This window comes from Muscardinus avellanarius (genome assembly GCF_963383645.1).
Source record: "Muscardinus avellanarius genome assembly, chromosome: 4".
Lineage (NCBI taxonomy): Eukaryota > Metazoa > Chordata > Mammalia > Rodentia > Gliridae > Muscardinus > Muscardinus avellanarius.
In genome coordinates, this window is record NC_137789.1 from 12,009,685 (window position 1) to 12,027,243 (window position 17,559).

Sequence of the window (17,559 nt, forward strand, 5' to 3'; positions counted from 1 at the left end):
AGAAGTTAATGACTTGTAAATTGCTCTCCAACGTAGAGCTAGAAATAGAAGGCAAGACGGCTTCCTGAGCATTGCCTTCTCAGAGACACAGGGATGGCAGTGTTCACTCCAAAGAGGGGGAGCCCGCGAGGTGGGGTTGCCTGCTGGTCCCCCCTCCTCTACCTGCACAAGAACATTCCTAAGAAGGGTGTCGCTTCTAAGTGGCATCACCTGTGGGGCTGAGACAGCGTCTTCTGCCCAGTCCCACTGAATGACCCTTGTCACCTTTTCTTCCGGTCCTATCCAGGTAATTTCTGATGTGACGGCTGAGACATGAGATCTTCAGCCTCCAGGCTCTCCAGTTTTTCCTCGAGAGATTCACTATGGAATCGGTGAGTGTTCTCTGGCCCATCGTGTCCAGAAAACCCAGCCTGGGACACGTGGAGGGACACTTTCTGGGGGTTGGAATGCAAAATTTGACAAAACACACGTGCCGGAATCTGACAGGAACACCGTCAGCGTAAATGTCAGTGGTGGTGAGATTCGCGGAGCCATGCACCTCGCCCTGTGTTTTCTAGCACAGAAATTTTCTGTCGCCTTTATTTGGAAGGAAAGCTGGGAAGTGGGGTGGCACCAGAAAGAAGCCAAGAATAGCAACGCGGATGACACCACCAATATGAGGTGCTATTTTAGCCAAGTCCACTGTGTATTAGGTTCCTTGGAAACATTATTTTATTCAGTTCACTCAATGATCCTACTGGGTTAGAATTACGACATTCATTTTACAGACTAGGGACTTGACTGGCTGGATCTGAAGTTGGCTTTCTCTGGCCCAGGAACTGGACCTTTCCCCTCTCTGCCCTGTTGCTTCTCTGTGGAGATGTGATTCACCCCCACTTTGCAGCTGGAGTGCTGGGGCTTGGTAGAGGAACCGGGAATAGGGAGTCTGATCTCAGTGGGTGGAGGTTTATGTCATGGGTTAATAAGAATTCAGAGTGGACCACGGTACTTGGGAGGCAGAGACAGGAGGACTGCAGGTTTGAGGCCAGGACCCGGTAACGTGAGACACTATTAAAATAAAAAATAAATAGAACTGGGGCTGTAGCTCAGTGGAATGTCCCTGGGTTCAACTTCCAATACCACAAAAACGTAAAAGTGGAAGGAAGGAAGGAAGGAAGGAAGGAAGGAAGGAAGGAAGGAAGGATAGAAGGAGGAAAGAAAGGAAATTAGAGTGGACAAGAAAGGCCATGAGAAACTAGGTGGAGAAAACTTGGAGTGTCTGAAAATGTTAACGTGCTCAGGGTGACTTGACACATAGTGACCGTGGTGGCCGGAGTTTCCAAGAAGTCATCTTGCTGTGAGGAAATAGAGAAAGGTCCCGAGGGAACAGCTGGATCCCAGCCCTGACACCATGAGATCTCAGGCAAGCTGCTGGCTGATCCTGTTTCCTTGTCTACGTAAAGTGGTCATACATACTTTGGGGACGGAACCCCAGGGTATTCAACCTCCGAGGTACACCCCCCCGCCCTATTTTTTATTCTTAATTTTGAAACAGGGTCTCACAAAGTTGGCAGAGGGCCTCACTAAGTAGCTGAGGCTGTCCATGAACCGCCATCCTCCAGGCTCAGCCTCCTGAGTGCTGGGATTACAAGCATGCGCCACCACGCCCAGCCAGGTTTAGATTTTTTTGTACAGGTTTGAGAAAAAAGGTAGGTAGCAAAGTGTCTTGCATAAAGTAGACATGTAGAACACTGATTTTTTAAAATTTCCAAACAAATTGCCGGGCGTGGTGGCGCACGCTTGTAATCCCCGCGCTTGGGAGGCAGAGACAGGAGGATCGCGCAGGTTCGAAGCCAGCCGCGCACGCTGGCTTAGGAGACCTGTTTCCAAATAAAAAAATGTAAAAATAGGTCTGGGAGTGTAGCCCGAAGGTAGAAGGGCTTCCGGGAACCCCAGTACCACAAAAAAAAAAAAAATTTCCAAACAAATTGATGAAATATTTAACATGGATGAAATCATTGTTACAGATGATTAGACATGAAAAAGTGCCCTCAGTGGGTGGGAGAGGCGAGAGTCAGGGAGTCAAAACTGGGGCTGATGATGTGATAAGGAACTCTTCCCACCACCAGGCTTTCCTTGCGTATTAGTTTTTCTATTATAGCCTTACTCAGTCATGTTCTGTTTGCTAAATTAAAAGTTAGGCACTAAGTGGCACTCATTTTGCAGGTGTCTTTAGTTGATCTTACTTATGCTATAATTGTAAGAACTCAGGGCATGTTTAGAATTGGGGTTTGCTATGAATGACATAAGATATAAACGAACAGTGGTTTTAAAAAAAGAGAGTGTAGCTGGGCATAGTGTTGCACACTTATAAGCATAGTACTTGGAGGCTGAGACAGGAGGTTCCGGATTCGCAGCCAGCCTCAGCTACTGAGTGAGGCCCTCAGCAACATAGTGAGACCCTGTTTCGAAATAAAGAATAAAGCTGGGCGTGGTGGCGTGCACTTGTAATCCTAGCATTCGGGAGGCTGAGACTGGAGGATCGCCATTTGTGGACAGCCTCAGCTACTTAGGCCCTTCACAACTCAGCGAGACCCTGTTTCAAAAGTAAAAAGACTAAGAACTACGGCTGGGGGTGTAGCTCAGATGTACAAGTCCCCTGGATTCCATCCCCAGTACCACAAAATAAATAATAAGAAGGAAAGAAAGAAAGAATAAGAACTAGGGCTAGAGGTATAGCTCAGGGGTAAATGACCCTGAGTTCAATCCCCAGTTAAGAAAAAAAACAGAGAAAGTATGTATTGTCTCTTGTCTGAAAGTTTAGACACAAATGGTATAGAGCCACAACCAAAATCAGTGAGAAACCCAGGCCTTTCCTCTCTCATTTCTTTGACATGTGGCTCTCCATTCCCAAGCTACCCCTCGTTCCCATCCTAGACATCATATTTAGCAGCAGAAGGCAGGAACAAGAAGAAAGACAAGCCTCCTCCCTTTAAAGATGCTTCCTGGAGGTTGTGCCTTCTGCTTCTGCTTGTGTTCTCTTGGCCAGCATTAAGTCCTCTGGCTACACTCAGGTGTAAAGAGGGCCTGGGAAATACAGTCCTTATTCTATAAGACTATGTGCCTACCAAATTGAGTGTTGTTCTCATAGAAGAAGAAAACCGAATTAGAGGACAGGCCCTTTCTTTACCAAGGATCGCTATGGAGAGGATAAACTCTGTGGCCAGACTGCTGGAGGTTTGAGTCCTGGGTTCTTGGCTCCACCGTTACGTGGCTTTGCAAAAGCTATTTAGCCTCTCTGGGTTTCAGCTCTTTTTTTTGTCTGTAAAATCCTATTTTATACAACTCTGTAAGTGTTCTTTTTGAGCATTAGATGTATTAAGGCAAAGCACTTAGGAACAGTGGCTGGCTCATTGCCCTGGCTACATAGGTGTTAGCTATGATCACTGTAACTGCCTCTCATTACTCGGCTAGTACTTCTCTTCCTGTTGCTACTACTTCTATTACTGCTAAGACATCCATTACTGTTACCATGACTTCTACTGTTACTGTTACTTCTGCTGCTGTGCACTGGGTAATGTTACTGCTACTTCTTCTAATATGCTACTCTTGCTACTATACTACTATTGTTTTTGAAACTTCCACTCACGGCATGGTATTATTTCTCCCTATGTATCTGATGATGAACTTCAGAGGACCCTGGGGTAGGTAGAGACATCCATTGTGACTGGAATGGAACTTGAGGTGGGCGTCTGAGGTGCAGCTGATGTTCGGTTTCCTCATCTGGTGCAGGTTTCTTGGGTGTAACAATGCCTTGAATGTTACACTTGAGATATAGATAATTTTATGTGTGCATCTTATGCTTCATAAAAACGTGTCACACAGCTGGTGAATGGGGGAGCATTGGTGAAGCTTTCTTGGTTGTAAGGCCCTGCACCATTGTTTCTACTGATAGACCGAGTCATTTGTCTGTCTAACATACATTAATCAATTACTTATTCCTTATGTGACACAAACTGGGCCCTGATGCTTGAGATTCAAGGATGCATGCCCTGTACTTATGGGAATTACCAAGGCAAATACCATGCAAATTGACAGTCACCAGGTTAGGCTGTGTGGGACACCCTGGGGCCACAGGCGGGGCAGGTAAGCTAACCCAGCCCTGCAGTCCCAGGTCTGCTAAAATAACCCAGATGTTCCTCTCCACCGCCTCCTTTGATTAGGGAAAGGTACCCATACCAGTGCGTAGTCTGACCGACTGAGGGCTTCTTCAAGAAATACAAAGCAGTTTTCTTCAACCCCTCTATACCAACATTAAGAAAGGGTCAGCTTTTCTGTTCTTGTTTGTTGCTAACACGGTTGTGAAACCACCTGGCATTCCACAGAGCTGGCCAGTGCTGGAGCTTATGAGCTCGGTAGAAGAGAAAGGGAAACACAGAGTGGAGACTCTACAGTGATCAAGACACGTGTGTGGACCTCTTGTCGAACACCACATGAGTGAGTGAGTGAATGAGTGAATACACTCACCACGTATAGCAACGCACTTGTCATCCCTGGGATAACACAAGTTCGGGGGACTGAGGAACAAGAGCTGTTTCCTTCTTTTCAACTCAAATAAGCACCAGGGAGGCAAATTGAGCCAGCAGTAGGAATGGCCTTATTTTCAGGGTTTTTTCTCCATATGTACAAATGACCTGACTAAGCTGTAGACCAGAGTAAGCCAAGCCCATGGGAAACTCCTGCCTCCCCCACATCCCCTTGCCTTTTCAAACGTCCAGGCAGATGCCCTGTCATTATCACGCTGCCGGCTGTCAGCCCAAATTGAATTTCTCTGAGCCCAGCTGATGTCCCTTTTTTGGCCGCAGGGCAGGGGTCAGCGAATGCAGGCTGCACGTGGATGGGAAATGTGTCCCTGGAGCTGAGCGCAGGACCTCTCAACTCGGCATTTCTGACATAGTTGGAGGGGTTAGGAAGCCTAAGGATTTCTGGATGTAGCAGAAAAATGTGTTTGGGAAAAACAGTGTTCAAGTGCCGTGGTGAAAGTTCTTTCAGTGTGATTGAAACTGTTTAGAATTCAGCTGGCTAGTTGACTGTTTTGGCCATTCCTGAATTCAACACAGACAGGCAGGAATGTTCTGCCGACACCAAGAGCTGGGAAACTATGATTCTGGTCTTGTCTCCATTTTTTCCCCCCTCTCCTTCAGAAAGCATTAAGCAGCTACTGGTGGCAGGCCTGCCTGGTGTGAAATCCTGGGCCACTAAATGCAAAAGACTTGTGGCAAAGCCTTTCTGAGCTTAAAATGACTGAACACCCATGTTTAAAAACTATTCAAGCGGGTGTGGTGGTGCACCCTTGTAATCCCCACACCTGGGAGGCTGAGACACAGGTTCAGAGCCAGCCTCAGCTACTTAGTGAGGCTTTCAGCAACTTAGTGAGATCCTGTTTCCAAATAAAATAGAAAATACGTCTGGGAGCATAGCCTGGAGGTAGAAAGCCTCTGGGTTCCACCCCAGTACCCCACCCCACAATATATATATACATATATATTCATAGCCAGGCACACCTGGAATCCTAGTACTTGGGAGGCTGAGACAGAAGGATCGCAGGTTCACGGGCAGCCTCAGCAACTTGTGAGTTTCTCTGCAACCTAGTGAGACCCTGTTTCAGAATAAATTATAAAATAGTGCAGGGAGTATAGCTTGGAGGTAAAATACCTCTGCATCCCATCCCCAGTACCACAAAACAAAAAACAAAAAAACTGTATTTTTCTATGAATACCTATTGAGTGCCTAATCTGCTCAAATGCCTTAGAGATGGAAGAGATATTTCCTCTGCATACTGAATAGTTGTTTGTGATGGTGTGTGTTGCTGGGGATTGAATTCAGGGACTCAAACATGCCAGGCAGGCACTCTACCACTGAGCTATATCCCCAGCCTCTGAGGGTTGTTTCTTCTCCTCCTCCTCCTCCTCCTCCTCCTCCTCCTCCTCCTCCTCCTCCTCCTTCTTCTTCTTCCTCCCTTTCTCTCTCTCTCTCTCTCTCTCTCTCTCTCTCTCTCTCTTTCTCTCTCTCTCTCTCTCCCCCTCCCTCCCTCCCTCTCTCTCTCTCTCTCTCTCTCTTTTTGTAGTACCGGGGATGGAACTCAAAGGCATTGTACCTCCGAGCTACACCCCCAGCCCTACTTTACTTTTTTATTCTTTATTTTGAAACAGGTCTCACTGAGTTGCGAAGGGCCTTGCTAAGCAGCTGAGGCTGTCCATGAACCACGATCCTCCTGTCAGCCTCCTGAATGCTGGGATGACAAGTGTGCACCACCATGCCCAGCCTTGTACTTCATTTTTCCACTTGCTCACTCAACAGACGCTCTCTGAGACCTACTGCATGCACCTTCTGTGTGCCGGGGACTCCACCAGCTGCTGGGATACCAAGGCGAACAAAACCTAGCTTCCTGTGTTGGTGCCGAAACCCTGGACAGTACTGTGTGAGCTCCCTAGAGTTACAAAGCATCACCAATTTGGTGGTTTAAAACAATAGAAATTGACTATCTCACGCTCCCAAAGGCCAGAAGTTTGAAACCCAGGGGCCAACAGGGACCGTTCTCCCTGGCACCTCCAGGGAAGACTCCTTTCTTGCCTCGTCCCAGCTGCTAACACTCACCAGCCCTCCTTAGTGTTTTGGGCTGACAAGCACAGCATCATACTCTCAACGTGTTGGCACGTCGTGTTCTCTCTTCTTCTGCTCTACAGGGCTGTTATGGTTTGGAAATGGAATGTTCCCCAGAAAAGCCCATGGATTGGCAATGCAAAAATGTTCAGAGGTGAAGTGATTGATTCATGAGGGTTTTAACCTCATCAGTGAATTAATCCAGTGATGGATTAATCATTTGAATGGATTTAGGGGGAGGAAAGTGGGGAGGGGAAAAACCAGGCTTAAGGAGGGGAACAGTTCAAATAAGGTTATACCATCCGTGAAGGTATCATTAGTAATCTCGTTAACTTGTATGGGGAGGGAGGATGGGGGAAGGGGTGGGATTTAGAGAGAACTAGACCAAGTGATTTATATATCACTTTGAATCTCACTAATGATATATAATTATGATGCACCAATAAAAGTTTAAAAACAATGTGGATGGGTTTAGTGGTAATACTGTAGGCAGGTCGAGTGTGGGTGGGGAGGCAGGTCACTGTGATGTGGCCTTGGGGACTGTAGCTCTCTTTCTCTGCTTCCAGTCACCATGAGTTGACTGATTCCTCTGCCGTGTTCTGCCTCTGTGGTTTCTGTCTTGGAGCTGGCCAACTATGGACTGAACCTCTAAAACTATGAGCCAAATAAATGTTTTCTCTTCTGGGTTGTGCTTGTCAGGGATTTTAATCACAGAAATGGAAAAGCTAACTAAAAACCAAGACCATCAGTCAGATTAAGGGATTGCTCTATACTCATATGACCTCATTTTCTTTTCTTTTCTTTCAACTATAAATCGAGCCCAGCGGTACTCCACCAGTGAGCTACATCTCCAGCCTTTTTCATTTGTTATGTTGAGCCAGGGTCTCACCAGGTTGTCTAGTCTGACCTCAAACCTGTGATTCTTCTGCCTCAGCTTCTTGCTTCACTGGTAGTACAGGCCTGTGCCCATGAGACTTTCTTAATTTTATCTGAAAATTGGGATAAAGCAATAGAAAAAGCAGCCATGAGAAAGAAGATGAAGCCAAGTATACATCTGTAATCCTAGGACCTGGGAAGACTGAGACAGGAGGATAGCAGGTTTGAGGCCAGCCTTGGCAGTAAGGCACTTTCAAAATAAAAAATAAAAAGGGCTGGGGAATCCATCTCAGAGGTCAAACACCCCTGCTAATAACACACACACACACACACACACACACACACACACACCCTCGAAGATGATGCTCACTTTTTAAAGTTTTGAGAATGCTCCTGGTATAACTATCATGTAAAAAAATGTAGTGTTTTTATTATTTGAGGAAGTGACTTGATTTTTTTTCTACGCCTCTGTTTCCCCATCTGTACAATGGAGACAATGACAGAACCTTACTTGTCTTGGAGCGTTCCATGGGAAAGCACACATTAATTAAGCACATGTACTCACTAAACGCTAATTGTTACTCTTTATCATCTCTCCTAAATCATGGGCAGAACATACACAGAGAAAGACCGGAATAAGTAACAGAGATGAACACGTGTACCTTTTCTCTATTAGATGTCTTATTCAAAGGACCTGCCTTCTGCTTGTCACTCAGCAAACGTTGCACAGCCTCTCAAAAGCAGACAAGATAGGACAAGCAGCCACACAAGGCAGAAAAGACATGCTCTAGACTTGGAGTTGCCAGCTCAGGCTCCTCCTGGACAACTCCATGAACATAGAGACCCACAGCCGGACGCGGCGGTGCGCCCCTGTAATCCCAAAACTTGTGCGGCTGTGGGGTGTAGCTCAGGGATCGAATGCTCCTGGGCCCAATCTCCAGTACTAAAATCCAATAAAATATTCCCTGGGTTATATCCCCAGACATGGCAGCAGAACCCCCAAGGTCAGGCCTTTCCAGGGGGTCCTGGTGACCAGCTAGATGGGGGCCCACGGTTGAGGATGGCAAGAGGCACAGCGATTCAGAATTCTGGATAAACACCAGGGTCCTCTGTGCTGGGGTTTTCACCAAAGCCTGCCACAAAGAGGTGAGGAAGCCGGGTGTGATGGTGCACGCTTGTAATCCCCGCGCTTGGGAGGCGGAGACTGGAGGATCACGCAGGTTCGAAGCCAGCCGTGCTGGCTTAAGAGACCCTGTTTCCAAATAAAATATATAAAAGTAGGTCTGGGAGTGTAGCCCAGAGGTAGAAGGGCTTCCAGGAACCCCAGTACCACCAAAAAAAAAAAGAGGTGAGGCGACAGGTCAGGCCGTGATGAGGGCTTCATGACTCGTGGGCCCTGCCCTCCTCCTGGCACCAGCACCTTTCTAGGGGTGGCAGACAGATTGAGAACCAAGGTTTTTCAAAGCTATTTTCTCAAAGCCATGAGGACGGCTATGTTTCCCGTGGAGGGTACTTGTGAATGTGTATCTTTCTAAACTTTATTTTAAATATTTTAATTGTAAAACACATGTAACAACATTATCTTAACTCTGTGTGTGTGTGTGTGTGTGTGTGTGTGTGTGTGTGTGTGTGTGTTCATGTTTGCTTTACTGGGTATTAAACCATTAAGCCCGGGGCATTCTACCTCTGACCTACACCCTCACCCTCTTGTATTTTTTTATTTTGAAACAAGGTCTGACTAAGTTATTGAAACTGGCCTTGAACCTGTGACCCTCCCACCTCAGCTTCCTCAGTACTGGGATTACAAACATTTGTCACTATACTCAGTTCATCTTAATTATTATTGTTGTTATTATTATCTCTTTTTATTTGCAGTACTGGTGCTTGAACCCAGGGACTTTCTACTTCTGAGCTACATACACCTCAATCCCTATTTTTCATTCTTTAGTTTGAAATAGGGTCTCACTTGCAATCCTCCTGTCCAGCCTCCCAAGTTCTGGGATTACAAACGTGTGCCACCATGCCTGGCTCATCTTAATTATTATTATTATTATTATTATTATTATTATTATTATTATTATTGGTGGTACTGGGAATGGAACCCTTCTAACTCTGGGCTACACTCCCAGACATATTTTATATTTTTTTTATTTGGAAACAGGGTTTCTTAAGCCTGAGAGGCTGGCTTTGAACCTGTGCAATCCTCCTGTCTCTGCCTCAAAGGCGCAGGGATCACAGGTGTGCGCTACCACGCCCGGCTCACTCATCTTAATTATTTTTAAGTGTACAGTTCTGTAGCACCTTCACATGACTGTGAAACCATCACCACCAGTCATCTTCAGAACTTGATTTCATCTTCTAAAAATGGAAACTCTGGGGCTCGATTCATAGCTTAGAGATAGAGGGCTTGCTTAGAATGTGGGAGGCCCTGGGTTTGATCTCCAGCACTGCAAAAACCAAACGAACAAACCACACGCACACAGCACACACATTCCAGAAAACCCCAAGCCAAACAAAAGAGCCCCTGAAACTCTGTATCCCTTAAATACTAAATGTCCCTCCCCCTTCTACCTCCTATCATCCGCCATTCTACTTTTGGTCTCCATGAATATGTCCGTTCTAGCTACCTCGTGCAAGTGGACTCGTGCAGTATCTGTTCTTCTGTGACCGACTCATTTCACCTAGAATGGGGTTCTCGGGGTCCATCCATGTAGCAGCGTTGTCAGAATTTTCCTTCCTCTTAAAGGCTGAACACTATTCCACTGAATGTATACGTACTGGGTTCTGTTTAGCCATCCATTTGCTTGGGTCGTTTGTTCCCATAATAAATAATACTGCTACAAACATGGTGTGGACAAATACCTAAGACCTGCTTTCAGTTATTTTGAGTTCTGTGCCCGAAAGTGGACTTGCTGGATCATATGGTGATTCTATATTTAATTTTTTTTTTTTTAGTGGTACTGGGGTTCCTGGAAGCCTTTCTACCTCCGGGCTACACTCCCAGACCTATTTTATAATTTTTATTTGGAAACAGGGTCTCTTATGCCAGTGGGTCTGGCTTCGAACCTGCGCGATCCTCTTGTCTCCGCCTCCCAAGCGCCCGGATTACAAGCGTGCACCACCACGCCCGGCTATATTTAATATTTTGAGGAACCTTTGTACTGTTTTTCGTAGCAGCTACAACACTGTACATCTCCCCCGCTATAGGCAAGGGTTCCTATTTTTCCATGTCTTCACCAATACTTGTTATTTTCTGATGTCTCTCTGTGCTATTTCCCTTTGGGTAGCAGCCATTCTATAGGTAGGAATGATTTTGGCCTCACACCTCACCTAGGTTCTCCAGGCCAATTAATTCCTAAGCACTTATTTAAGCCCTAGGCATAGAGAGTAACAACTAAATAATTGTCGCTTGGTTCCTGCCTTCTAGGCCCTCAGAGTTTATCGGGGAAATAGATACGTAAGCAGGTAATTTCAGCCTATGATAAGAGGTCTCATACATGTTCTTAGCAGTGACTTATGTCTTACATACAGATAAAAGAGATAGGGAATATTGGCCAAGTTTTGTCTCTGGTGTGAAACACACAAGATACATCACTTATGCAGACGTAGAGTCCTGTGATATTTGGGCTGGAAGGGACTCTCCAGCGCTTTTCACTAGAACTTTCTCTGATGATGGAAACATTCTTTGTCTCAAGTGGCCACTCGCCACATGTGGCTGTCGAGCTCTTAAAATGTGCCTAGCGCAGTAGAAAAGCTGAATTTTTAAGTTTATTTAATTTAACAAATTTACATTTAAATTGGAACCAGCAGTAAGTAGTGGCTGCTGTGTTGGAATGTTTACTAATATCCTTCTTAACCTGTCCTCGAACTTGAAGCCACACCTGAGCCCTCTGGGGAGCTGGCTACAAAGCAGATTCCCAGGCCCCACCTCCCGTGTTTGTGGCTCCTTAGGTTTGTACTGGGGCCAATTGCATTCTGATGCAGAGCTGGAGAAATGCCAAATCTTACAGTTCTCAAACTTTTGTATCCCCAGAATTTTTTTTTTTTTCCAAATGAAAGCTTACAGGAAAGCCAGGTATATAGGCCAGCTGAGGGGAGAGATGTTCTGGTTTTGGGGTGCAGACTGGGAGCCAGAGCTCCATACATATTGGGAAACCACACCGTGTCCTTCCCAGGAGAAGGCCTGTGGTTTTTTAGTAACACAGTTCATCCAACCCTGATCTAGCACAACCTTATTACAGTCTTAAAACCTGTGAAATGCAAAATAAGGTTTGGTTTGCGTGTGCGTGTGCGCGTGCGTGTGTGTGTCTTACTGAAACCAAGGTCACTCTACCTCTGAGCTACACCCCCACCCCTTTCTAAATTTTTTTTTTGTTTTGAAACAGGGTCTCTGTAGGTTGCTGAGAGTCTCACTACATGGCCGAGGCTGTCCTCCAACCTGCGATCCTCCTGGCTCAGCTTCCCAAGTACTGGGGTAACAGGTGTGCACGATTTGATTTTCTAGTAACTATAGTTACTAGATTTGATTTTCTAGTAATACAGTCATGTGCCTCATAATGATGTTTTGGTCAACGATGGACACATATACAATGGTGTGATTTTCTTTTTCTTTTCTTTTTTTTTTCATTTTTTTCAGTACTGGGGATGGAACCCAGGGAATTCTACCTCTGAGCTACAACCCCGGTCCTAGTTTTTAGTCTTTATATTTTTTTAAACAGGGCCTCACAGAGTTACAAAGGGCCTCGCTAAGTAGCCGAGACTGTCCGTGAACCACAATCCTCCGGCTTCCGTGGTGTAATTTTTCACTTCGAAGAGCTGAACCATTCCTCTTGTGTCATGGCGCTGTGCGTTACACACGTGCTGGTGGTGATGCTGGTGTCAACAAACACATTGTGCTGTCAGTATAAAAGAATGACATATAGGAAGATGTACAGTACATAACACTTGATGGTGATAATAAGTAACTGTGGTACACTATATCTTTATCATGGTTTTATTGTCATGGTAGAGTGTCCTCCTACTTGTAAGCAGAACATTTTACTTCAAAGCAGTAAGACTGTTACACCTGCTGCAGCCTCCTATCTCTGGCTGACTGCCCCTTGATTCCATCAAGAGGCCACGTCCAGTGATTAGTGACCTACACCCTCTAGGTCTGTGTAAGTACACTCTAAGATGTTTGCACAACAGTGAAATCACGTAATGATGCACTTCTCAGAACTTTGCTCATCGTTAGGCGAAGCCTGACTGCGAAGCTTGCCAGAACCAATTGAAAAGCAACAATTACCTGTGCGAATGCAAGTTGAAGCAGAAGCACAATTAGTGCATGAGTCAGCTATATTTTTGCCTTGCATCGGACGTTAACCAGCCATCTTGGCATCATGTGGTGGAGCTGCAGAATGATAATTAAGAGCACAGGTTGTCTGACCTGGATGTCGAGGCTGGCTCCTCCCGAGGACTCATTGCATGGTCCGGGGCAAGTTTCCCCATCCTCAAAAAGGGTATGAAATGTGCATATAATCTTCTACCTAAGGCAATACATGCGAAACCCAGCTCTTGGGTACTTAGCACTAATTATTATAACACCAACAGCCGGGCGTGGTGGCGCACGCTTGTAATCCCCACGCTTGGGAGGTGGAGACAAGGATCGCGCAGGTTCGAAGCCAGCCACGCTGGCTTAAGAGACCCTGTTTCCAAATAAAAATATAGGAATAGGGAGTGTAGCCCAAAGGTAGAAGGGTTTCCAGGAACGCCAGTACCACCTCCCCCCCCAAAATAAATATATATATATATATAACATCAAAAAATCAACAAAAGCAACAATAATAGCTAACACTGCTGGGTGTGTGGTGTGATCCTGGCATTAGAGAGGCTGAGACAGGAGGACCCCAGTTCACAGACAGCCTCGGCTACTTAGTGAGGCCGTCTGCAACTCAGTGAGACCCTGTTTCAAAATAAAGAAAAAAAGTAGAGCTGGGGGTATAGCTTGGAGGTAGAATGCCCCTAGGTTCCATCCCCACTACTGCAAAAAACAAAAACAAATATAAAGAATAAAAAATAGGGCTGGGGGTGTAACTCAGAGGTAGAATACCCCTGGGTTCCATCCCCAGTACTTAAAAAAAAAAAAAATAATAGCTAACACTGAGTATGTAACATGGGCCAGGCACTCTCCCTTCCAAGCACTTGCTGTTTATTAACTCTCCTAGTCCTGATCGCAACCGTAAGAGGTGAGAGGCTTGTTATTTCTCTGGTAAAGTTAAGCCGAGGCTGATGGTGGTCTGGAACATCATTTAAGGCTACATTGCTGGGAAATGGCAGTAGCCAACTCTGTTGCAGGCAGTCTGGTCATGAAGCCTATAGTTTTGTACTGTTCTCTCTGGGTTGTTATTATCTCAGACTCTAAGGAAAGCCTTTGAGGACCAGCACCCCGCTGCTATAGCCCCGTCTCCACATTTCAAGGTTTTGAAATTAATCTACAAATCAGCTCAGCTTTCGGGAATCATTTGACCCAGCTGCTCACTCCCTCCCTCTGCAACACTTGCCAGTCTCTCCGTAGGGCACACCTTGCCAACCTCAAAGTGTGTTTGAAGATATGTGTGTGCTGGTGACTTCCAAATTACATCTCTAGCACAATCTGCCCTCCAAGTTCTGTACTTGATTATCTCAAATGCCAGATAAATATTTTGACTCGAAAGTCTAGCAGGCCCCTCAAACCTAATGTGGGCTCAGCATCCTTAATTCACAAATCAAAAATCTGAAATACTCCGAAGTCAGAAACTTTTCTGAGCACCAACATGAATGACACCACGAGTGGAAAATTCCACCCCATAAAATTTCGTTTTGTGTACACAATTAAAAAATTTTTTTTTTATTGATGCATTGTAGTTGTACATCTTAAAGAAGTACAAGACAGTAGGGGCATACATGCACGCATCGCCCAATTAGCTCTTACCCAAATCCCACCCGTTCCCTCCCCACTCCCATGTTTGGTCTAGTGACTGACTTTGATATGTTTGTTAATGTACATTATATGTACAAACTTATTAAAAGTATATAAACTTACCTTTTGGCTCTGGGTATAAAGTATCCACGGAACGTAAATGAATTTTCTATTTCGGCTTGAGTCCCATCCCAGAGATACCTCACTATGTATATGCAACTATTTGAAATCTGAGGAAATACACAGCTGGTGGTGAGCATTTCAGATAAGGCATACTCAGCCTGCGTGTCCCAGCATGGCTTATTCTTCCCATCCTACCCCCACGACATACTGCTGGGCCCCTGCGAAAATCTGCCAGTGGCCCCAGCATCTCCTGCTCATTGTCCTTGCCATGACCTCCAGCATGATCCCGCCCTGCCGGCCTCTGCCCTCGGTTGCTCTCCCCTACCATCTTCCTCCCCCTGTAGGCCTCCACACCCGGCCTCCCCTCCATTCTTCATACATCAAATGCTGGCCCATCTCATGGCTCTGCTTTCTGTTGTCCTTCTGCCCACGAGGCTCATGTCCCTACACCTACCGTCACCCAGCCCCGTCCCTCACGTCCTAGAGTCTCGTCTTCAGTGCCAGCTCCCAGACTGTTCATCCCCACGCCTAGCTTCTCTTCTCTTCAGTTGCCCCCCAGCACGTTTTCTTCCTAGCCTGGACTAGTTCCCTTATATACGTCTGCTCCCCAGGCAACCATAAGCTCCCAAGAGGCAGTAACAGTGGTGGCTGCTCATCAGCTTGTGTTGATACTCCAGCGCCAGGTCCCGAGCCTAGCACACAGTAGAGGTTCAAAAAATGCGTGTCGAGCCAGGTGTGGTGGCATATGCTTGTAATCTCAGCATTTGGGAGGCTGAGACAGGAGGATCACAGTTCACAGACGGCCTCAGCTACTTAGTGAGGCCCTTTGCAGCTCAGCGAGACCCTGTTTCAAAATAAAGAATAAAAAATAGGGCTGGGAGTGTAGCGCAGAGGTAGAATACCCCTGGGTTCCATCCCCAGTTCCAAAAAAAAAAAAAAAAAAGAAATTTATTGAAATAAAATCAATGGCCCCGCGAAGTCAGTCGTGAACACAGAATGCCAGTTCTCGGCCTGTTCCTTGTGGAGTCCCTTCACGGTGAAGCAGTCCTATGTATTCAAGTGGTTTGCACACTGAAAATGTTAGGATTTAGCCAGATATGCTTAGGGAACACAGCAGCCTTGGATGCCCAGTCCATATTAAAGTTGATTTGATTTTGGTTTAAAAAGGAAGCAATGAGTTAATGCCCAGATTCAAGCAAGAGAACAATTTTATCTACGTTGTTTGTTGTTTTTTTTAAGAATCAATTGTGGACTACTTTGCCTGCTCCTGAAAGGGGTTTGGTCTCAGAAACAACCATACAGGTTTCTCTGAGAATGGACGACCCCCACAACAATGACGTCAGTATCGTGGCACAAACGTGCTTGCCTGGCTGAAGCCCAGAGTGACTGTTTCTGGCTGAGCTGCAAAACTAAAAATGGAGGTTTACAAAGTTCCTGCAGACTGGTCGTTAGCACGACTGGCTGCAGGAGCTCAGCCACAGCCCTTCGGTGCTTCTGCCTCTTCATCAGCTGCCGGATAATTGACTGTTAGACTCTGGAAGTGCAGACCGTGGCCAAGGTGATTCTGCTTCTGGCTGCTTCTGCAGGGTGAGGCGCCCTTCCCAGAAGCTCCCAGTCAGCGGAATGGAGTTTTCGCAGGCGAGATCGTGTGCCTGCCTTTCCTGGCTCAGCCCGCAGCTTGCTGTCCTTGGGTGTGTTGGCTAAGGCTGCTATCTGGATTCCTGAGTGCTCCCCCCCCCATCCTCCTCAGGATGGGGTGCCAGGGTTGGGTGGGCAGAGGCTCAGCCATGCACTGGGTTAGGAGGGAACATGTTACCTCTATGTGTCAGCAGAGTTTATTTTTTTTATTTTTATTTTTTGCAGTACTAGGGATTGAACTGGGGGCATTTTACCTCCAAGCTATACCGCCAGTCCTATTTTTTTATTCTTTATCTTGAAACAGAGTCTCACTAAGTTACAGAGGGCCTCACTAAGTAGCTGAGGCTGTTCGTGAACCTGGATCCTCCTGTCTCAGCCTCCCAAGTACTGGGATTACAAGCATGGGCTACCATGCCTGGCTTCAGAGTTTAAGCCCATTCAGGTGGGTTTAAATAATAAAGGAATTTCTTTGTTCACATAGCTGGGCTAAAACTCAGCCCTAGGAATGATTGGATTAAAAGGCCTGGCCTTTCTCTTTTTCTCTATCACTAAGCCTCTCGCCCTGCCCCGTCTTAAAGCTATGCCTTCCCTGAGCTGGCTTTATTCTCGTGTTGTAACATTCACAAGCACCTTTTGCTGTTTGTTGTTTGTTGATCTACAGCTACCAGCTTCACAATCCCAAGAGATAGAGAACTTTGCTTCCTAGGCAACCTGGAGAAATCGCTGGATTGATTCCTATTGGCCCAGCTGTGGACCATGCATGGAATATTATGATAAGACAGGTCCATGGCATTCCTAGACCTGTGGGACAAGTTGAAGGTCAGCTCTATAGAAACCAAAGGAAGGGGTGGCTTCCCCCAAGGGAAACTGGAATACACTCATCAGAAGAAGGAAAGCAAACACCTGGGAAAGCAAACACGAGTGCCCAAGTTCAGATCTTCTCCTTTGAGAGGCATTCAAGAGTCTCTGTTCTGCTTTGACTCTCTTTTTTTAAATTTTTCTTTTCTTTTCTTTTCTTTTTGGTACTGGGGATGGAACCCAAGGACATTCTACCTCCAAACTACACTCCCACTTTTTTTTTTTTTAATAGGGTCTCCCAAGTTTGAACATCTCACTAAGTTGGTGAACATCTCACTAAAGTTTCTGAGGCTGGCCTCCCAAGTCTCAGCCTCCCAAGTTTCAACCTCCTGTGACTGGGATCACAGGCAAGCACCACCTTGCCTGGAGCTTGCTATACTCTCTCTCTCTCTCTCTCTCTCTCTCTCTCTCTCTCTCTCTCTCTCCAGTACTGGGAATGGAACCCAGGAGCATTCTACCTCTGAGTGACACCTTCAGCCTTATTT

At 46.1% G+C, this 17,559-nt stretch overlaps 1 protein-coding gene across 4 annotated transcripts in view; it reads left to right on the top strand.

Moving 5' to 3' along the window:
* Positions 1 to 312: 312 nt before the first annotated feature.
* ASAP1 (ArfGAP with SH3 domain, ankyrin repeat and PH domain 1) overlaps positions 313 to 17,559 on the top strand; it is a gene marked incomplete at both ends in the record, with an annotated part of 307,685 nt that continues 290,438 nt past the window's right edge. For all 4 annotated transcript variants that reach the window (XM_080694994.1, XM_080694996.1, XM_080694995.1 and 1 more), the window contains one exon: positions 313 to 371. In XM_080694994.1, the coding sequence (XP_080551120.1) occupies positions 313 to 371 (59 nt within the window). The remainder of the gene's footprint in view (positions 372 to 17,559) is intronic.